The sequence below is a fragment of the Bufo gargarizans genome, chromosome 2, assembly GCF_014858855.1.
Source record: "Bufo gargarizans isolate SCDJY-AF-19 chromosome 2, ASM1485885v1, whole genome shotgun sequence".
NCBI classification, from domain to species: domain Eukaryota; kingdom Metazoa; phylum Chordata; class Amphibia; order Anura; family Bufonidae; genus Bufo; species Bufo gargarizans.
The window spans coordinates 210,928,233-210,951,530 of NC_058081.1; the positions used below are offsets into that span (position 1 = coordinate 210,928,233).

The 23,298-nt window shown below is 44.3% G+C and overlaps 1 protein-coding gene across 1 annotated transcript in view; it reads left to right on the forward strand.

Annotated features, from left to right (window-relative positions):
* The first annotated feature begins 2,410 nt into the window (after positions 1-2,410).
* TSPAN33 (tetraspanin 33) overlaps positions 2,411-23,298 on the forward strand; it is a 47,633-nt gene continuing 26,745 nt past the window's right edge. Inside the window, exon 1 of the mRNA XM_044283430.1 lies at positions 2,411-2,590. Coding sequence (XP_044139365.1) covers positions 2,492-2,590 — 99 coding nt within the window. The 5' untranslated portion in view covers positions 2,411-2,491. The remainder of the gene's footprint in view (positions 2,591-23,298) is intronic.

Below are 23,298 nucleotides of genomic sequence, written 5' to 3' on the forward strand. Positions count from 1 at the left end.
TGCTGCTGCTGTGAGGGAGAGAATAGGACATAATCTTTAATCTGAAGTGCTTGTTAACTCAGCGATCTACCTAGATTTTGTTTTGTGGGTGCAGAGCACAATCTTTTTACCCTGCCCTGAGCCCAGTGACCCAGAAATTTCTAAAATTCATCTTTAATTGGCCCTTTCATTCGATCCTTCTGCTTTAATAACTTGTCCCACATTTCCGCTCGATCACATTGCAGCCATTGACCTCCCTTGGATGTGGTCTCTCTTTCTCACGCTCACTCACCGGCATGGAACCCTGATTCGCGAGAACTGTGATCAACATGGTAGGCGCAGAAAAGAACATCGAAAATTGATAGAGAAGATATCCAATTGGATCGTGGATGTCACAGGGACGTGCGATCAGGCAGAAATTATCTAGAGTTAACAAAGCGGCAGCAGGGCCTCTACTGTCTAACGTTTACAAATCCAAAATACTCCAGTGACATTCCCTATAATTTTTTATTAATCATTCCAATAACAGGGCATCTTAAGAGTCCTGTATTGTTATTTATCGTCATTACCTCCTCGAGTCTGGAGTGGGCAATTGCCACGCGTCCCCTCCTTTTATTCGATCCTTCCGCTTTGATAACTTCTCCCACATTTCCACCCGATCACATTTAATTTCAGCCATTGAGCTTCCTTCGATGTAGTATCCCTTTCTCACGCTCCCTCTTCGGCGTGGAACCCTGATTCGCCACTAACCGTGATCAACATGGTAGGTGCAGAAAAGAACATCGAAAGTTGATAGAGCAGATATCCAATTGTATCGTGAACATCACCGGCACATAAGTGTGCACACGCCTACACGAACTGACTGACAGGGGTCAGCCCCTGCAACTTCTGGGTCTCCAAATTGGGCACATGGCCTGAGCTTGCCCTTTACGCCTTGGATGTGCTGGCCTGCCCTGCAGCCAGTGTATTGTCTGAACGTGTGTTTAGCACGACTGGAGGGGGTTATCACAGGTTATATTTCCCAATGTTTTGGGGTGTGCCCCAATTTAAACAAAAAAAAATAAAACCAAAAAGCAGTGTAGGCTACCTCCTCATTCTCCACCGCCGCTTCCACCTACACCGCCACATCCACCGCCTCCTCAACCTCCTACTTCATATGGACCTCGTCCTTCAAGATCAAGATTATTTTTTATTTTTACGTATTTTATGTTATTTGAAGTAATTTCCCTATCCACATTTGTTTGCAGAGCACTTGCTATGCTCTTAACCACATCTAGCCCTTTCCATGACTTTTTTACAGCCATTTTAGTGCTCAAAAGTTAGGATCCCCATTGACTTCAATGGGGTTTGGGGTCAAGTTCAGGTCCCAAACTCAAACTTTTTTGTGAAATTCGGCCGAACCCGAACATCCACGTGTCCGCTCAACTCTACTGCTGACTAAATCGGCTATTTTGGAAGAATCCCATAGGCAGTCTACAGCCAGACTTCTAGACCCGGGACATATTGGGTAATCTAGATACCTATAGATTCACCATAAAATACTGGTGGATCAACCCTCCCCCCCACCAGAATTTCATGTGCACTTTAGGCCAGATGATAGACATGATCTGTATACCATCATAGAGTGACAGCGGTACCCGATACTTTTAATGGATCACAATTGTATCATTTTTTGGCATAAATAGTAAAAGTTACGTTTAGTCTCAATAAGGCTGACCCTGTACAGGGACAATTTTTTGGGGTTATCTTATCAACCCTCTCATTCTGCATTAGAATAAGTGCCAAATAACGACTCCAAACAGCCTCCAATTTATTTCAATGGGAAGCAACATTGGCTTTTTTTAACCACACTGGAAAAAAGAAGCAGCAAGCTATATTTTGGTGCCGAATCCGCACTGTATCTTCCATTGAAATGAATGGGAATTGGGCAATAACAGTGCTGTACACTCAGAACGCTGAAGAGCGTTTATTTATTTTTGACTTTAAAAAAAGTCATAAATCCACAGCTTGTCAAAATTCACTGTGTGAACATACCCTAAAACTAGGCAGTTGCCCATAGCAACCAATAACAGTGCTGCTTTCATTTTCCAATACCTCTACAAAAAATGAAAGCTGGGATGCTATTGGCTGCCTCACCATTCTCAGCCCCCTGTAGACGATATATAGAAAGCAGATATGAATTCCTCCGCAGGAGTCACGTCACGTCCGCGTCTATAGACCGTGTTGTTTCTCGGTTCAGTGACCAGCCACTACCCCATACAGGTGTCCGTGCCTGCACACTGTGACAGACAGCTGAACAGACCAATCAGCGCGCAGCTTGCAGAGCGGCGCGCCAATCAGCAACAGGTAAACGTAACCTGGAGAAGCGGTGGCGGGCCGGGTGTGCAATGGGCCGATGCCTGATCAATGAGCTGTGGGACTGTGAGCGCTAGGGGTCGCTGTGCTCCTACATGAATCACACCCCCTTACACATGCCTTAGGGTGCGAAACAAGCCCCACCGAGAATCCGGCCATGGCGAGGAGAGCGGCGCCCGCCGTGATCGGGGCGGACTTCTCCTTCGTTAGTCCTGTGGTGAAATACCTGCTGTTCTTCTTCAGCATGCTGTTCTGGGTGAGTTGTGCTGTGGACGTGTGTGTGGCTCACCGCTGGGGGCACAGGACATGGCAGAAGCCACAGGTCTGCTCCTCACTGGGCTGCAGGGCTGACACTCCAGTCCTAGGAAAGTGCTGGGTACTGCTGTGTCACTGCATGGGTGTGGGCACTGGCTGCACCCTGCCTCTATGCCCACTGCTTCAGGGTAGCTTTTAACATTGGCCTCATTCATCAGGCCTAGGTTATGTTCACACTCCGCAGATTTGTTGCAGAAATTTCTGCAACTGAAAACTACATTGCAGACATCTGGTTGTTTCTGCAGGGCGTGCGCGGATCCCATTCAGAGCCAGTGGACAGTCGGGCAAATTTCTGCAAGAAATACCCCCCCCCCCTTCCCCCCTTTTGTGAATACCCTCTAAGGCCTCTTTTCACACGGGCGTCCAGGATTTGCTCCGGATGCCTCGCGTGCAGGCATGCAATTGCAGACAGTTTTGACTGCGATTGCGTTCCGATGTTCGGTTTTTTTCAGCGCGAGTGCAATGTGTTTTGCACTCGCGTGAGAAAAAACTGAATGCGGTACCCAGACCCGAACCCAAACCCGGACTTCTTCACTGAAGTTTAGGCTTGGGATCGGTGTTCTGTAGATTTTATTATTTATAAGGGAAAATAAATGTTGCTTGAGGGGTTAAAAAATAAAAATAAAAAATTAACTCACCTCATCCTGTTGTTCGTGCAGCCGGCATCGTCTTCTATCTTCATTCAGCAGGACCTGCGCTGAAGTCACCGTGCTCACCACGTGGTGAGCTTGATTACGTCATCGAAGGTCCTTTTGCAGGTCCTGAAAGAAGAAGATGCCGGCTGCGCGAACCAAGTGGATGAGGTGAGTTAAATTTTTTTAAAATTTTTAACCCCTCAAGCAACATTTTACTAAGCATTCTGTATTAAGTGCTATTCTTTTCCTTTATAACCATGTTATAAGGGAAAATAATAATGATCGGGTCCCCATCCCGATGATCTCCTTGTGAACATGCGTGAAAATTGCACCGCATCCGCACTTGCTTGCGAATGCTATGCGATTTTCACGCATCCCCATTCATTTCTATGGGGCCTGCGTTGCGTAAAAAAAGGCAGAATATAGAACATGCTGCGAATTTCACGCAACGCACAAGTGATGCGTGAAAATCACCGCTCATCTGCATAACCCCATTGAAGTGAATGGGTCCGGATTCAGTGCGGGTGCAACGCGTTCACCTCACGCATTGCACCCGCGCAGAATTCTCGTCTGTGTGAAAGGGGTCTAAAGGCACCCTTACACATTAGAGCGGGGTCAGCAACCTCCAGCTCTTGTGAAACTACAACTCCCAGCATGTCCATTGGCTCAGCTGTTCTCAGAACCCCTATATAAGTGAATGGAGCGTGCTGAGAGTTTCACACCAGCTGCAGTGCTGGGGGTGATGGATCACTGCATCAGGCTGCATGCACACAAATGTATTTTGTATCCATGTCCGTTCTGTTTTCTTTTTTTTCTTTTTTTTTTTTGTGTGGATTGGATGAGGACCCATTTATTTCAATGGGCCTGGAAAAAATGTATCTGTATGTTCCGTTCCGTAGCCCCGCAAATAATATAGAGCATGCCCTATTCTTGTCCGTCTTGTGGACAAGGATAGGCATTTTTACAATGAATCCGCCAAAAAAACAGATGCAGTACAGATGCCAAAAGGACGTCATCTGCATTTTTTGCGGATCGCAAAACACATACAGTCTTGTCAATGTAGCCTAAGGGCTCATGCACACGACTGTATGTATTTTGTGATCCACCAAAAGTTGACATTCATGTGTCGTCCGTGTTGCATCTTTTTTTTTTTTTTTTGCCAGATCCATTGTAACAATGCCTATCCTTGTCTACAAAACGGACAAGAATAGGACGTTCTATTTTTTTTGCGGAATGGACATGAGGACATACGGACATTTCCGTATTTTTTATTTTTTTTGCAGACCCGTTGAAGTGAATAGTTCTGCATACGGGCTGAAAAAAAAAATATGAACGGACACAGAAAGAAAATAGTCGTGTGCATGAGCTCGAAGGGTCCGTATGCGGAACCATTTATCTCAATGGTGCTGGAAAAAAACGGAAATGACTATGTGTGCCTTCTGTGTCTGTATGTCTGCATGTCTCTTCCGCAAAATAAATATCACATGTCCTATTCTTGTCCAAGGACAGGCATTGTTACAATGGATCTGCAAAAAAAAAAAAACTGATGCAACATGGACATCACACGGATGCCATTGTTTTGTTTCTTTTTTGCGGATCCATAATTTGCAGACCGCAAATTACATACGGTTGCGTGCATGATCCCTAATGTGTATGGGGAGCTCCCGACAGACTATGTTGGGGTGGATATTAGCTCCCAGGGTGGATTTGATTTAAATCATAGTTTTCTACATAAAGACTAATTATTGCTGGTATAACTTATAATATGCAAGTAGATGAACTTTTCATATTAGTTTAATTAGGTTGATTCTGCATTCATAGGTTTGTAGAAGATAGGATTAAGGCTACTTTCACACTTGCGCTCAGAGCGGATCCGTCTGGTGTCTGCACAGACGGATCCGCTCATATAATGCAGACGATAGAATCCGTTCAGAACGGATCCGTCTGCATTATATTTCAGAAAAAATATCAGAAAGTGTGAAAGTTAGTCAGACGGATCCGTCCAGACTTTACATTGAAAGTCAATGGGGGACGGATCCGTTTGAAATTGCACCATATTGTGTCAACTTCAAACGGATCCGTCCCAATTGACTTACATTGTAAGTCTGGACGGATCCATTTGCCTCCGCACGGCCTGCTGAGCAGAACGGAGGCCGAGCGGATCCACATCCACTCAGAATGCATTGGGGCTGTACAGATGCGTTCGGGGCCGCTTGTGAGAGCCTTTAAACGGAACTCGCAAGCGGAGCCCCGAACGCTAGTGTGAAAGTAGCCTAAGGTCTTTTTCTCAACTCTGTTCATGTTATAACATTTTTGCTGTGAAGAAGAGGCATGTGATCTCTGCCAAGTCAAATTCAGTTTTGAGAACTGCAAAAGTTAACCAACCATCTGTCATAATATCTTGTAGGCAGAGAAACTGCCCAATAATTTTACAAAAACCTCTGGAAGAGCATGACATTGTGAATGGATTAATGGAATTTATTTACCAAAAAAATTACACATATAGAAACATAGAATGTGTCGGCAGATAAGAACCATTTGGCCCATCTAGTCTGCCCAATATACTGAATACTATGGATAGCCCCTGGCCCTATCTTATATGAAGGATGGCCTTATGCCTATCCCATGCAAGCTTAACCCTTTCATGACCAAGGGTCATTGATGCCCCAGTGTCCAGGTTAAAATTTACAAATCTGACATGCGTCAGTTTATGTGGTAATAGCTTTCAAACACTTTTACTTATCCAAGCCATTCTGAGATTGTTTTCTCGTGACACATTGTACTTCATGATAGTCATACATTTGAGTCAATATATTTCACCTTTATTTATGAAAAAATCCAAAATTGACCAACATTTTTGAAAAATTCACAATTTTCCAAATTTCTATTTCTCTGCTTCTAAAACAGAAAGTGATACCTAATACAATATTTATTATTTAACATTCCCCATATGTCTACTTTATGTGGGCATCATTTTGGAAATGTCATTTTATTTTTTTAGGACATTAGAAGGCTTAGAAGTTTAGAAGCAATTCTTAACATTTTTAAGAACATTTTCAAAACCCACTTTTTAAGGACCAGTTCAGGTCTGAAGTCACTTTGTGGGGCTTAAAAAGTGGAAACCCCCATAAATGACCCCATTGTAGAAACTCCACCGCTCAAGTTACTCAAAACTGATTTCTAAACTTTTTTTTAACCCTTTAGGTGTTCCACTAGAATTAACCGCCTTATTTCACCTTAAGGACCAGGCCATTTTTTGCAAATCTGACCAGTGTCACTTTAAGTGCTGATAACTTTAAAACGCTTTGACTTAGGCTACTTTCACACTAGCGTTCGATCGGATCCGTTCTGAACGGATCCGATCATAATAATGCAGACGGAGGCTCCGTTCAGAACGGATCCGTCTGCATTATTTTTAGCATATAACAGCTAAGTGTGAAAATAGCCTCGTACGGATCCGTCCAGACTTTCAATGTAAAGTCAATGGGGGACGGATCCGCCTGAAGATTGAGCCATATTGTGGCATCTTCAAACGGATCCGTCCCCATTGACTTACATTTAAGTCTGGACGGATCCGCACGCCTCCGCACGGCCAGGCGGACACCCGAACGCTGCAAGCAGCGTTCAGCTGTCCGCCTGTCCGTGCGGAGGCGAGCGGAGCGGAGGCTGAACGCCGCCAGACTGATGCAGTCTGAGCGGATCCGCTCCATTCAGACTGCATCAGGGCTGGACGGCTGCGTTCGGGTCCGCTCGTGAGCTCCTTCAAACGGAGCTCACGAGCGGACCGACGAACGCTAGTGTGAAAGTAGCCTTATCTAGGCCATTCTGAAATTGTTTTTTTTTTTTGCATAAAGAAATACCTAATTTACCAAAAATGTGGAAAAATTAGCAAATTTCAAAGTTTCAGTTTCTTTACTTCTGTAATACATAGTAATACATACTCCAAAAAATTGTGATGACTTTACATTCCCCATATGTCTACTTCATGTTTGAATTATTTTGGAAATTACGGTATATTTTATTTTTTTGGGATGTTACAAGGCTTAGAAGTTTAGAAGCAAATCTTGAAATTTTTCAGAAATTCGCGAAAACCCAATTTTTAGGGACCACTACAGTTCTGAAGTCACTTTGCGAGGCTTACATAATAGAAACCACCCAAAAATGACCCCATTTAGAAACTACACCCCTCAAGGTATTCAAAACTGATTTTACAAACTTCGTTAACCCTTTAGGTGTTGCACAAGAGTTATTGTCAAATGGGGATGACATTTTGAGAATTTCATTTTTTTTGCCTAATTTTCCATTTTAACCCATGTTTTCCACTAACAAAGCAAGGGTTAACAGCCAAACAAGACTGTATCTTTATTGCCCTCTGCCGTTTACCGAAACACCCCATTATGTGGCCGTAAACTACTGTACGGCCACACAGCGGGGCGTAGAGTGAAAGGTGCGCCGTTTGGTTTCTGGAAGGCAGATTTTGCTGGACTGTTTTTTTTTACACCATGTCCCATTTGAAGCCCTCCTGATGCACCCCTAGAGTAGAAAATCCATAAAAGTGACCCCATCTAAGAAACTACAACCCTCAAGGTATTCAAAACTGATTTTACAAACTTTAACCCTTTAGGTGTTGCACAAGATTTAATGGAAAATAGAGATACAATTTCAAAATTTCACTTTTTGGGCAGATTTTCCATTTTAATATTTTTTTTCCAGTTACAAAGCAAGGGTTAACAGCCAAACAAAACTCAATATTTATGGCCCTGATTCTGTAGTTTACAGAAACACCCCATATGTGATCGTAAACTGCTGTACGGGCACACGGCAGGGCACAGAAGGAAAGGAATGCCATACGGTTTTTGGAAGGCAGATTTTGCTGGACTGTTTTTTTTTTTTACACCATGTCCCATTTGAAGCCCCCCTGATGCACCCCTAGAGTAGAAACTCCAAAAAAGTGACCCCATTTTAGAGACTACGGGATAGGGTGGCAGTTTTGTTGGTACTAGTTTAGGGTACATATCATTTTTGGTTGCTCTATATTACACTTTTTGTGCGGCAAGGTAACAAGAAATAGCTTTTTTGGCACCGTTTTTTTTTTTTTTGTTATTTACAACATTCATCTGACAGGTTAGATCATGTGGTAATTTTATAGAGCAGGTTGTCACGGACTGATACCTAATAGGTATACAATTTATTTTATTTATGTAAGTTTTACACAATGATTTCATTTTTAAAACAAAAAAAATGTTTGTGTCTCCATAGTCTTTTTTCAGTTTTTGGGCGATTATCTTAAGTAGGGTCTCATTTTTTGTGGGATGAGATGACGGTTTGATTGGCACTATTTTGGGGTGCATATGACTTTTTGATCGCTTGCTATTACACTTTTTGTGACGTAAGATGACAAAAAATTGCTTTTTTTACACCGTTTTTATTTTTTACGGTGGTCACCTGAGGGGTTAGGTCATGTGATATTTTTATAGAGCCTTTTTATAGAGCCGGTCAATACGGACGCGGCAATACCTAATATGTATACTTTTTTTTATTTATGTAAGTTTTACACAATGATTTCATTTCTGAAACAAAAAAAAAAATCATGTTTTAGTGTTTCCATAGTCTAAGAGCCATAGTTTTTTCAGTTTTTGGGTGAATATCTTAGGTAGGGTATGATTTTTGTGGGATGAGATGACTGTTTGATTGTTACAATTTTGGCGTAAATGCAACTTTTTTGATCACTTTTATTACCTTTTTTGGGAAGTAAGGTGGGCAAAATTTCCATTTTATCATAGTTTTTTATTTTTATGGCGTTCACCGTTCGGGTAAAGTAACATGACCGTTTTATAGATCAGGTCGTTACGGACGCGGCAATACCAAACATGTGTAGGGAATTGAATTTTTTTTCCTTTTTAATCAGTGATAAATGTGTTTTTTGATTTTTACCTTTTTTTTTTTTACTTTTTTTACTTTTTTTTATTTTTTTTATTTTTTTTACTCAGACCCACTTGATTCTTGAAGATCCAGTGGGTCTGATGTCTGTATAATACAGTACAGTACACTATATAGTGTTTTGTACTGTATTTTACTTACACTTTGTCTGAACAGAGCTATGCCTTTAGCACAGATCTGTTCAGGACCATGAGAAGGCGTCCTGTTGCCATGGGAACCTTCCCCGTCTGCTCAGTTGTGGCCACAACTGCGCAGATGGGGAAGGGTAAGGATGGGGGCTCCCTCCCTCTGTCACCGCATCCTGTCCGGGGGCTGCAAAGGGACAGCAGCCCCCTGATGGGAGAGGGAGGGAGCCCCCTCTTACTGTTAACCTTTTCCATACCAAGGTCCGTACGGACCGTGGTATGGAAAGGGTTAAACGGCTGACATCGCATCACAGATGTCAGTCGTTTATACCAGGGTGTTGGCAATGTGCTGACACCCTGGTATACCCACTGGCCACCAACGATTAATCAAAGGGAGGCGGGCGGGGGATCGCGATCCCGCCTTCCGCACCTCCCGTCTGAATTGACCTGCGTTTTGTTGCACATTTGATTTGAGCAGGCACCTTGTTCCGATCGCCGCCGGCCGGGCGGCAGTGATCGGAACAACACATGACGTGTGTCCTTAAGTACCAGGACATCATGACGTACCGGTATGTCATGTGTCCTAAAGAGGTTAAAGGAAAATGTAGATTAAATTTCACTTTTTTGGCAGATTTTCCATTTTATTACATTTTTTTCTTTAACACATTGAGGGTTAACAGCCAAACAAAACTTAATATTTATTACCCTGATTCTGTGGTTTACAGAAACACCCCACAAGTGGTCGTAAACTGATGTAAGGGTGCACGGTAGGGTGCAGAAGAAAAGGAGCACCGTATGGTTTTTGGAAGGCATATTTTGCTGGACTGGTTTTAGATGCCATGTCCTATTTAAAGCCCCCCTGATGCACCCATACAGTAGAAACTCCCAAAAAGGACCCTATACATATGATCTTTTTAATCATTAATTATTACAATTTATGGGGCAAGGTGACCAAAAAATTGGCTGTTTTGGAACAGTATTTTTTACAGCGTTTATCTGAGGAGTTAGGTCATTTGACAGTTTTATAGAGAAGATCGTTACGGACGTGGCAATACCTAATATGTATACTTTTTCTTATTTATTTAAGTTTTACACAATAATAGCATTTCTGAAACAAAAAAAATGATGTTTTAGTGTCTCCATAGTCTGAGAGCCATAGCTTTTTTATTTTTTGGGCGATTGTCTTAAATAGGGTATCCTTTTTTGCGGGGTGAGGTGACGGTTTGATTAATACTATTTTGGGGGGGTCATAAGCCTTTTTGATCGCTTGCTGTTGCACTTTTTGTGATGTAAGGTGACAAAAATGACTTTTTGGGCCTTTTTTTATTTACGGTGTTCACCTGTCATGTGATATTTTTATCAAGCAGGTTATTACGGATGCGGCGATACCTAATATGTAGACTTTTTTTTTTCACTTTAACACAATAATAGCATATTTGAAATAAAAAAAAATGTTTTAGTGTCTCAGTGTTCTAAGAACTATAGTTTTTTTTTTTTTGAGCGATTTTATTATGTAGGGTCTCATTTTTTGCGGGATGAGATGACTGTTTTATTGGTACCATTTTGTTTGATATAAACCTTTTTGATCGCTTGATGTTGCACTTTTTGTCTTTTTTTACACAGATTTTTTTTAATGGTGTTTATCGGACAGGGTCTATCATGTGATATATTAATAGAGACGGTTGTTACGGACGCGGTGATATCTATTATGTGTGTATTTTTATTTTATTTATTTTTTATAGGAAAAGGCAATTTTTTTATTTATATTTTTTTATATTTTTTTAACTTTTTATTATTTTCACTTTTTCTTTTTTTTTTGTCAAGTCCCTCTTGGATCTTGAAGATACAGTGGGGCTGATGGCTGTACTATACTTTGCAATGCTCTTGCATTGCAAAGTATAATACTATCAGATGTCCTGTAGGTGGCAATAGCGGACGCCTTTGCAAAGCGTCCGGGTTGCCATGGCAACCATCGGGTGCTGCCATCACAGCGCGGCAGCCCTGATGGTTGAGAGAGGGAGCCCCCTCTCTCAGCAGAGTGTCAGCAAAGAGCTGACACTCGCTGCTGATGGCGGCGGCTCAGGAATGGAGCCGCCGCCATCAAACACAGTAGGGGGACCGCATCGAGGGCAGGGGGCAGCGCTGGAAAGGGGGAAGGTACGGCCAGCATTGAGGAGGCACAAATGGGGGCAGGATGAATGTATGGATTTTCTGCGACTATTGCGTCGCAGTCGCAGCATGTTGCATGTTGCAGTGCGACACTATAGACTGCCATTATAAAAATTGTTGCACGACATTAGTGCAACAAAATGTTGCGCGACAAATGTCGTCGTGTAGACTTAGCCTAATGCTCTTTTGGGTTGCAGTTAGCACTGCTTTAGTTACAATCTGGAGGCTTGAAGGTAAACTGTGCATACTGTGATGTCTGAGAAGACCCAGTGGGACAGAATTATTAATCTCGTCTAATTTTTACACAGTGAAACTTGACCGTCTGAAATAAGTTTGGATGATAAGGCTTCACATTATGGATGATAAGAGTTCACATTATGTTTAGTTTTCTGTTCTTCTGAGCCGAAAAAAACGGATCCTGTATTTTAAGCATCATTATGCTCAGTCATGCACATTTTGCCTCTGTTTTTGCCATTTCGGTCTGAGATCCGTTATTTTAGATGGGGTAAAAAGTGCTGCATGCATGGGAATTGCACACCACCCAATTCCCATGAAGCTCCACCTCTTTCTGCTAAATCTAGCATCTTGGAAAATGTGTAGAACCCCTAGATGTGCCAATTTGCACCACTTTTTGAGCAGATTTTTGGCGCGAACACATTAGTAAATCTGGGCCATTGTTGTATCTTGACCAATTCCCTTGCTGGAGAAGCCAAAAAGCATCTAAAACACTTAATAAATGTTGTACAAATCATGTAGGCCAGCTGCACTCATGACTCATAGTGTATTCCGATTAGTAAATCTCCCCCGGTGTACTGTATATACCTTAAAGGGTTCTCCGGGAATTAAGAAATTGAAAATACTTAGAGTAACTAAACTTTTAATAAAGTTTTTTTCTAAAATGTCCCAAATGCCCTAAAAGTAATTTTTCTAATGTACTTTATTGATTTTGACTTTTTACTAAAGTTATTCCCCCCCAAAGCCCTGATTTCCTCCACGCTTTAAATTCACTATTCTCCACATCGCTGACTTCTCAGCAGTGTACAGAGTACAGACTGTGCACTCTATCAATAGGGTCGCAGAGAACGGCGTATAGACAGGAGTGCACATTGCTGCTCCTGCCTGTGCCCCTCGAGGTTTACTAAATGCTGACATAGAACATGGGTACCCTGTAACCATGTGCTATGCCAGGATTAGCAAAGCTGAGCAAGCTAAAAGTCCTGCATGTAAGCTTTTAGCAGCCACAGGCAGTAGCCTGCTCAGCTAATCCTGGCATAGCACATGGTTTGTTTTGTCTAGGGATCAATCATTAGGAGAAACAAAATGGCCACTGTCCTATTAGTACACACAAAACCTGTCCTAATCACACAGGAGGACAAGTTCCTTTATAACACTGAGCTAAAGAGCTGCCTCATCCTCCTCCTCTCTGTTCGTCAGGGATTATGATCCTGAATACAGATGATAAGATCTTCAGCTGAATCTCTGTAGTAATGGAGTTCATGAGGAGACATGAAGTACAGAGAGGACGGACAGGACAGACTGTGGAAACAGAGGCTATATACAAGTGCTGCTGCTCATTATCCACATCCCCACTATCCTCTCTGTATTTCATGCCTCCTCATGAACTCCATTCCAACAGACATACATCTTATCACCTGTATTCAGGATCATAATACCTGACAAGCAGAGAGGAGGATGAGGCAGCTCTTTGGCTCAGTGTTGTGAAGTAACTTGTCCTGCTGTGTGATTAGGACAGGTTTTGTGTATATGAATAGGATGGCAGCCATTTTATTTCCCCTGATGATTGCTCCTTGGACAAAACAAGCCATTATAACTAATGAAATGTGTTTGGGAATATATTTATAATAAAGTAATTGTCTCCAATGCATATAGCTTCATATACACACTTAAAGAGGTATTCCGGTTATATAAGTTTAGCACCTATCCACAGGATAAGGTATAACTATCAGATTGTTGGAGGTCACACCGCTAACAGTTACACAGCTATCTCTGGGGCTCCCATAGAAATCAACAGAGCAGCAGCACGCTTTTCTGACTAGTTGCTCTGTCCATTTCTGTGGGGCTCCTCAGGGTATGTGGCCTCCATTCTATTGATCGGTGGGACCCCCAATGATCTGATGCTTATCTTTCCATAACCAGCCCAGTGTTGTATAAGACACAGACCAAAGTAGTAGTGCATGCCCTGGGTTTCTCCACACAGACCCTAAAAAGGAAGATGTGGACTTCTGTGGGTGTATGTGCAGTCCATTGCGCACACAGATGAAAAGTACTACCGCTAGGATACACTATCAAAGTCAGATAGGTGCGGGTTCCCCTATCGCCAGGGAGTTCTAAAAATAGCCGAACCAGCGAGCCAAACATGAAACTGGTTTTACCCGTTAGAGAGCAATTTGAGTACAAGGTACATATTAGGCAATTGTACACAACATAACTGCCATGAATGGATCTTAAAATTCTCCTTTTACTGTGGATTAGTAACTTCAAGGACTGTTTACATGGGCCAATGATCTGAGAAGTTATTGGGAAGGATCCCTGATGTGGGCACCTAAATCTTTATTTCTGGGTAGCAGATTGTGCATCTAAGGCTAGTTTCACACTAGCAGCAAGGAACTCTGGCAGGCTGTTCCGGGGGGTAACCAGCTGTCGGATCCGTGCTGCCGGACTACCGCTCCGGGCCCATTGACAATAATGGGGGCGGGAGGGAGCTCCGGCGGCAGCACAGTAAACATGCCAAGAAGCGGCCGGAATAAAACTACGACATGTCTACAGCCTGCCGGAGTTCCTTGCCACTAGCGTGAAAGTACCCTAAACGGCAATTAGCAGCTCAGAAACAATGAATTTGTATGGGGACGTAATCCGCAATGTGTACAGGTAAAGTGGTATTTCAGTTTTATAAAGTTAACTATTGGATTAGTAAGGATCCAACTACTGGGACCCCCACCAATCATAAGAACAGGAGCTAAGTACCTCCAATCAATGGATTAAAGCGCTAGGCTACAGTTATAAATGATAGAAACAAATAAAAAGCGGCCAGTGCATGCAATAAGTAACATGTAAACATGTCATCTTTTCCTTCACCATTGTATGCATTTCTTTTTTTACGGCTACAACAGCAGCTCTTCCTTTAAATTAGGCAGTGGCAGGGTCACATTTTCCAAATGGCATTCCCAGATGTTATCATATGCCTTTGCCCTTTCTAGGCTGGCCTGTATACTATTGTAACTGAAATGCTAAATAGTAGCTCAGTCTCTACATTATTATTAGCCGAGCTAGTGCTTGAACTAAATGCAAGACCAGAGCTGTGATGGCACATGCCTGAGGCTCTCTGATATGTGTTACTTGTGGTCGGAGTTTCCTTGCATTGTTGCATTCACTTTCCTGATGCTATCAGATGAACGTGTCTTCTGGCAGTGTAAGTGATACTTATCAGTGATACTGTCACTGAGTTTTGACCTTTTTTTTTCTGTGCATTGTTTCTAAATACCTGTTACAAGACATTTGAAATATAACATCTTGCTTTTATTCTGTACTAGCATATATACCCTGCATTGCCCAGGTGTACATCTACAGGGAGTGCAGAATTATTAGGCAAGTTGTATTTTTGAGGATTAATTTTATTATTGAACAACAACCATGTTCTCAATGAACCCAAAAAACTCATTAATATTAAAGCTGAATATTTTTGGAAGTAGTTTTTAGTTTGTTTTTAGTTTTAGCTATTTTAGGGGGATATCTGTGTGTGCAGGTGACTATTACTGTGCATAATTATTAGGCAACTTAACAAAAAACAAATATATACCCATTTCAATTATTTATTTTTACCAGTGAAACTAATATAACATCTCAACATTCACAAATATACATTTCTGACATTCAAAAACAAAAACAAATCAGTGACCAATATAGCCACCTTTCTTTGCAAGGACACTCAAAAGCCTGCCATCCATGGATTCTGTCAGTGTTTTGATCTGTTCACCATCAACATTGCGTGCAGCAGCAACCACAGCCTCCCAGACACTGTTCAGAGAGGTGTACTGTTTTCCCTCCTTGTAAATCTCACATTTGATGATGGACCACAGGTACTCAATGGGGTTCAGATCAGGTGAACAAGGAGGCCATGTCATTAGATTTTGTTCTTTTATACCCTTTCTTGCCAGCCACGCTGTGGAGTACTTGGACGCGTGTGATGGAGCATTGTCCTGCATGAAAATCATGTTTTTCTTGAAGGATGCAGACTTCTTCCTGTACCACTGCTTGAAGAAGGTGTCTTCCAGAAACTGGCAGTAGGACTGGGAGTTGAGCTTGACTCCATCCTCAACCCGAAAAGGCCCCACAAGCTCATCTTTGATGATACCAGCCCAAACCAGTACTCCACCTCCACCTTGCTGGCGTCTGAGTCGGACTGGAGCTCTCTGCCCTTTACCAATTCAGCCACGGGCCCATCCATCTGGCCCATCAAGACTCACTCTCATTTCATCAGTCCATAAAACCTTAGAAAAATCAGTCTTGAGATATTTCTTGGCCCAGTCTTGACGTTTCAGCTTGTGTGTCTTGTTCAGTGGTGGTCGTCTTTCAGCCTTTCTTACCTTGGCCATGTCTCTGAGTATTGCACACCTTGTGCTTTTGGGCACTCCAGTGATGTTGCAGCTCTGAAATATGGCCAAACTGGTGGCAAGTGGCATCTTGGCAGCTGCACGCTTGACTTTTCTCAGTTCATGGGCAGTTATTTTGCGCCTTGGTTTTTCTACACGCTTCTTGCGACCCTGTTGACTATTTTGATTGAAACGCTTGATTGTTCGATGATCACGCTTCAGAAGCTTTGCAATTTTAAGAGTGCTGCATCCCTCTGCAAGATATCTCGCTATTTTTGACTTTTCTGAGCCTGTCAAGTCCTTCTTTTGACCCATTTTGCCAAAGGAAAGGAAGTTGCCTAATAATTATGCACACCTGATATAGGGTGTTGTCATTAGACCACACCCCTTCTCATTACAGAGATGCACATCACCTAATATGCTTAATTGGTAGTAGGCTTTCGAGCCTATACAGCTTGGAGTAAGACAACATGCATAAAGAGGATGATGTGGTCAAAATACTCATTTGCCTAATAATTCTGCACTCCCTGTATCTACACTGAACAAAAATATAAACGCAACACTTTCAGTTTTGCTCCCATTTTGCATGAGCTGAACTCGAAGATCTGAAACATTTTCTACATACACAAAAGACCCACTACTCAAATATTGTTCACAAATCTGTCTAAGGCCTCATGCACACAACCGTTGTTCTGGTCCGCATCCGAGCCGCAGTTTTTTGCGGCTGGGGTGCGGACCTATTCACTTTAATGGAGCCGCAAAAGATGCGGACAGCACTCCGTTACGTAGCTCCGCAAAAAAAAAAACGTTTTACGGACAAGAATAGGGATTTCCACTTCACCACCATGACGGCCCAGAGAGAGATTGACCGCTGACCTCTGTAGGGGCAGGAACAGAGACAGGTTAAAAGGACCCCTCTCACCACCATTCACCAGTGTGTTCCTGCCCCTATAGTGGCCAGGACAGAGAAAAGTCCTCTCTGGCTTTCAGGGAGGTGAAGTGGATTTGGACCTCGTTTTTATTATTTTTAAGTACCTGGGTGACCGCATCGGCGGTGTATCTTGCCTCCCTTGCGGGCCTTTCATCCAGGACTGCGTCCCCTGCTCTCCGGCGGACTCCGTTCTAAAGCTGGCAGGGAGACACCGGGGTCACGCTCCATGTTGTGGGAAGCCTGCCCTGAGCTGCCGCTGGGTCACCTACCTCCCTGTGTAGGTAGCTGACCGGAAGGACGTTTTGCGCAGGCGCGCACGTCTGACGTCACTTCCAGGCCGCCGGACGAAAACCGGAAGTGGATGTCTTCTGCAAAAAATACTCACTAGCACTTTCCCGCTTCGCTCTCTGCATCGCTCTCTGATCACTGGAGGACATGTCGGACCAGGAGAAGGAGCCGCAGCAGAAGGAGCAGACCGCTCCAGAGCGCCCCTGCGTGAGTAGCCCACCTGGGCATGCCGGCAGCTTGACAGATGGGGGCCAGGGGGAAGGTGCCTTAGTAGGATTGTTCTGTTAACCACTAGTATGTGCCCCTCCCCCTGGGGTCTTCTGGTATACTGCATCTAAGTTTATGCAACTATACTGGATCGACATAAAATTAACAGGCTGCTCTTTCACTTTAGGCCAAACTTGCTTTAAAAAAGCCCAGGAAGACCGCCGGATGCATCCAGTGCTCCGTCAGGCTTCCTGATGATTATACTAAGAAACTTTGCAAGGATTGTATTGCCAAATTAGTGAGAGAAGAACAACCCTCAATTATGCAGGAGTTTAGATCCATGATTCAGGAGGAAGTTAAGTCTTCTCTGGCCTCCCTCCGTGAAGATACCCTGGGGGCTCGCCCACCTAAACGGATTTGGAGGACGATGCCTCATCCTCTAAAAAAAGAGGATGATGAGTACCCCCTTATCTGAGGGCGAGATCATTGAGGACTCTAAAAAAAAAATTCTTCACTCCTAGCGAGATGAGTGAACTTTTAAAGGTGGTCAGGGATACCATGGGGATGGAGGAAATCCAGCGACCGCATACAGTTCAGGAGGAGATGTTTGGGGGATTGAAGGTCAGACGCTCCCGGGTATTTCCCATAAATTAAAACATTAAAGGGGTTGTCCCACTTTGCTTTTTCAATCTTACCAGCAGTAAATGTCCTGATAACTTCCTGGTTTGGCTCCGGCAGTTGAGTGAAGGCCGGCCACGCCTCCTCATGACTCGCCCTGAGAGCTCAGTCCTTGCGTGCTCGTTCATGTGGATGAGTCATCCTTCTGGAGCCGACAATGTATGTGAGGCCCCCCCCCCGTATAATAAACATTGAGTGCGGCCCCCCCCCCAGTATAATAAACATTGAGTGCGGCCCCCCCCCCAGTATAATAAACATTGAGTGAGGCCCTCCCCAGTATAATAAACATTGAGTGAGGCCCTCCCCAGTATAATAAACATTGAGTGAGGCCCCCCCCAGTATAATAAACATTGAGTACGCCCCCCCCCCCCCAGTATAATAAACATTGAGTGCGCCCCCCCCCAGTATAATAAACATTGAGTGCGCCCCCCCCAGTATAATAAACATTGAGTGCGCCCCCCCCAGTATAATAAACATTGAGTGCGCCCCCCCCCCAGTATAATAAACATTGAGTGCGCCCCCCCCCAGTATAATAAACATTGAGTGCGCCCCCCCAGTATAATAAACATTGAGTGCGCCCCCCCAGTTAATAAACATTGAGTGCGCCCCCCCCCAGTATAATAAACATTGAGTGCGCCCCCCCCCCAGTATAATAAACTTGAGTGCGCCCCCCCAGTATAATAAACATTGAGTGCGGCCCCCCCCCAGTATAATATACATTGAGTGCGGCCCCCCCCAGTAAAATAAACATTGCGTGCGCCCCCCAGTATAATAAACATTGGTGGCACAGTGGGCAGTGCCAATGAGGGTTAAAAAAATAAATAAAAAATTAACTCGCCTCCACCAATTGATCGCGCAGCTGCCGGTCTCCTGTTCTTTCTTTAGGACCTGTCAAAGGACCTGTGGTGACATCACTTTGGTCATCACATGGTACATCATAGGATCCATCACCATGGTAATGGACCATGTGATTAGCTCAGTGACGTCACCACAGGTCCTGAAGCAAGAACAGGAGACCGGCAGCTGCGCGATCAATTGGTGGAGGTGAGTTAATTTTTTATTTATTTTTTTAACCCTCATTGGCACTTCCCACTGCGCCACCAATGTTTATTATACTGGGGGGGGCCGCACTCAATGTTTATTATACGGGGGGGGGCCGCACTCAATGTTTATTATACTGGGGGGGGCCGCACTCAATGTTTATTATACTGGGGGGGGCCGCACTCAATGTTTATTATACGGGGGGGCCGCACTCAATGTTTATTATACTGGGGGGGGGCCGCACTCAATGTTTATTATACTGGGGGGGGGCGCACTCAATGTTTATTATACTGGGGGGGGCCGCACTCAATGTTTATTATACTGGGGGGGGCCGCACTCAATGTTTATTATACTGGGGGGGCCGCACTCAATGTTTATTATACTGGGGGGGCCGCACTCAATGTTTATTATACTGGGGGGGGCCGCACTCAATGTTTATTATACTGGGGGGGGGCCGCACTCAATGTTTATTATACTGGGGGGGGGGGCCGCACTCAATGTTTATTATACTGGGGGGGGGGCCGCACTCAATGTTTATTATACTGGGGGGGGGGCCGCACTCAATGTTTATTATACTGGGGGGGGCCGCACTCAATGTTTATTATACTGGGGGGGCCGCACTCAATGTTTATTATACTGGGGGGGCCGCACTCAATGTTTATTATACTGGGGGGGGGCCGCACTCAATGTTTATTAGCAGCACATCATGTCATCATCTCTTATAGATCATAGCAGTGTATCACTGTATCCCGGCGGCAGGAGGGAGCGCACGGCGCCCTCGGTTGCTATGACGCCGTGCGCTCCCTCCTGCTACAAGAAAACAGTAATACATTGATATGATCGGGCGCCCGCGCATGCGCAGAACTATGCGACGTGCGCTCACAGTGTGAGTGAGAGGCCGGCTGTAGGATCGCAATAGTTACCAGTGCGCAGGTGCGGCATGGATGTGGCCAGCGAGATGCGGCCGTATCCATGGGATACCAGCACAAACAAAGGGGAGTAAAAGGAGCGTTTTTAGGCTGAATGCTATGGTTTTTTTTATGACATGTATTAGAAGAAATGTTCAGTGGGGGGCAATGATTTAATGTAACCCTATTTAATCAAGTGGGACAACCCCTTTAAGGAGATGGTGATGGATGAATGGGCCCATCTAGAAAAGAAACTAGGAATTTCCAAGGAATTCAGGAACCGCCTTGTATTTGACCCATCAAACTCTAAGATTTTTGACGAAATCCCCAGAATTGACATCCAGGTGGCCAAGGTCAGTCAGAAAACCTTGCTACCATTCGAGGACTCCTGTCAGTTAAGGGACACCATGGAAAGGAAGGCTGACAGTTTATTAAAAAAAATCCTGGGAGGCAGCTATGTTTAGTGTTAAGACCAACATAGCCGCTACTTCTGTCGCCAGATCTATGTACCTGTGGCTGAATAAATTAGAAAATCATCTAATTAACAAGACGTCCAGGGAACAGATACTAGATTCTAGGGATCGACCGATTATCGGATTTACCGATATTATCGGCCGATATTCAGGATTTTGAACGCTATCGGTATCGGCAAATCATCTAATTAACAAGACGTCCAGGGAACAGATACTAGATTCTAGGGATCGACCGATTATCGGATTTACCGATATTATCGGCCGATATTCAGGATTTTGAACGCCATCGGTATCGGCATTTATTTTGCAGATATTCCGATAACGTATGGAGAACACAGATCGCGCTGCTGACAGCGCTCTCAGTGTTCCCTCAGCAGCAGCACAGGGGAGAAGGAGCAGTGTCTCCTCCCCCTGTGCCGCTGCCGCCAATGAAAGGACAGGGGACAAGAGGGGAGGAGCTATGGCCACTGCGCCACCAATGAAGCTTAATCTCTCATTTATTCATATAGAGGAGGCGGGAGCTGGCTGCACAATCACATAGCCGGCTCCCGGCCTCTATGAGCTGTAGCTGCGATCTGCGGTAGTTAACTCCTCAGGTGCCGCGGATCGCAGCTACTGCTCATAGAGGTCGGGAGCCGGCTATGTGATCCTGCAGCCAGCTCCCGCCTCCTGTATATGAATAAATGAGAGATTAAGCTTCATTGGTGGCGCAGTGTGCCCCCCCAAGCCCCCCAGTATTAAGCATCGGTGGCGCAGTGCGCCCCCCTCCCCCCCAAGCCCCCCCAGTATTAAGCAGTGGTGGCGCATAGGGCCCCCCCACCCCAGTACTAAAAACATTGGTGGCACAGTGCGCCCCTTCACAGGATCCCCTCTCCCCTGCTCCTCCGATCGGAGCCCCAGCAGTGTAATGCTGGGGCTCCGATCGGTTACCATGGCAGCCAGGACGCTATTGAAGCCCTGGATGCCATGGTAAGCTCCATGCTGCTGTGTGCACAAAGCACACAGCAGCAGGGACAGTGTGAGCTCCTATTCACCCTGATAGAGCTCTATCAGGGTGAATAGGACGAGGGTTCTAGTCCCTAAGGGGGCTAAAAGTTAGTAAAAAAAAATATAAAAGTTACAAATAAAAATAAAAACACCAAAATATTAAATATAAATGAAATAGAAAGATTTACAAAAAAAATAAATACACATTAACAATAAACATTAATTTTCAGCAGATTTATGGGAATTTTTTATTTTTTTTTCAAAAATGAAAATTCCCAGAATATCGGTATAAATTATCGGCTATCGGCCTGAAAGTTCACAAATTATCGGTATCGGCCCTAAAAAATCAATATCGGTCGATCCCTACTAGATTCTATTCCCTTGTTAAAATCCGCCACAGGTTTCCTAGCGGACGCCTCCGCAGAGACAATTAGATTTTTAGCCAAGGACGCGGCCTTGTCCAATGCTGCCCGGAGGGCACTTTGGATGAAATCTTGGTCAGGAGACATCTCTTCCAAGATGAAGTTGAGAGGGGTAGAGGGTACCTCCTAATCCACAAAACAAGGGTGGTGTGAGAAACGGTGACGCCAGGATCTGTAGGATCCGTTGCAGTGGAGTTTGGAGTGTGACTGTTTGATGCTGTGGATAGGTGTCTTTTATACTAATAACAAGTTCAAACGGGTGCCATTAATACAGGTAACGAGTGGGTAACAGAGGAGCCTCTTAAAGAATAAGTTACAGGTCTGTGAAAGCCAGAAATGCTTGTAGGTGGCCAAATACGGTACTTATTTTACCGAGGAATTTACCAATTAATTCATTAGAAATCCTGATTTTCTGTCATAGGTGAAGTGTACCTATGATGAAAATTACAGGCCTCTCATCTTTTTTAAGTGGGAGAACTTGCACAACTGGTGGGTGACTAAATACTTTTTTGCCCCACTGTACATCCATAGTAGTGTGTGCCTGCCACATATACATCTATAGTAGTGTGTGCCTGCCACATATACAGTTCCTTGCAAAAGTAGTCACCCCCCTTGACTTTTTTCGTATTTTGGTGCCTCACAACCTTTAATTAAGGCCGAATGCACACGGCCGTGTTCCGCAGCCGTGAGCGGTCTGTGGTATGCCGGCCTGGATTCCTGCTGACAGCAGGAGCGCACGGCGTCATTGGTTCCTATATGCGCTTTATGCCGCCGCTGCACTACAGTAATACACTCGTATGATCTATACGAGTGTATTACTGTAGTGCAGCGGCGGCATGAAGCGCACAGCGTCATAGCAACCAGTGACGCCATGCGCTCCTGCTGTCAGCAGAAATCTAGGTCGGCATACCATGGACTGCTCACGACCGCGGAACACGGCCGTGTGCATTCGGCCTAACATGGATTGTTTGAGGATTTGCATCATTTAATTTACAGAACATGCCCACAACTTTGAAGATGCCCAACCTGCGGTCCTCCAGCTGTTGCAAAACTACAACTTCCAGCATACCCGGCCAACCCACAGCTATTAGCCTACAGCAGGGCATGATGGGAGTTGTAGTTTTACAACAACTGGAAGGACCGCAGGTTGAGCATCCCTATACTAGATGATGTCTGATTTTCATTTTTTACATTTATCATGGGATAACCCCCTTAATGGGGTGTTCCATTAAGAA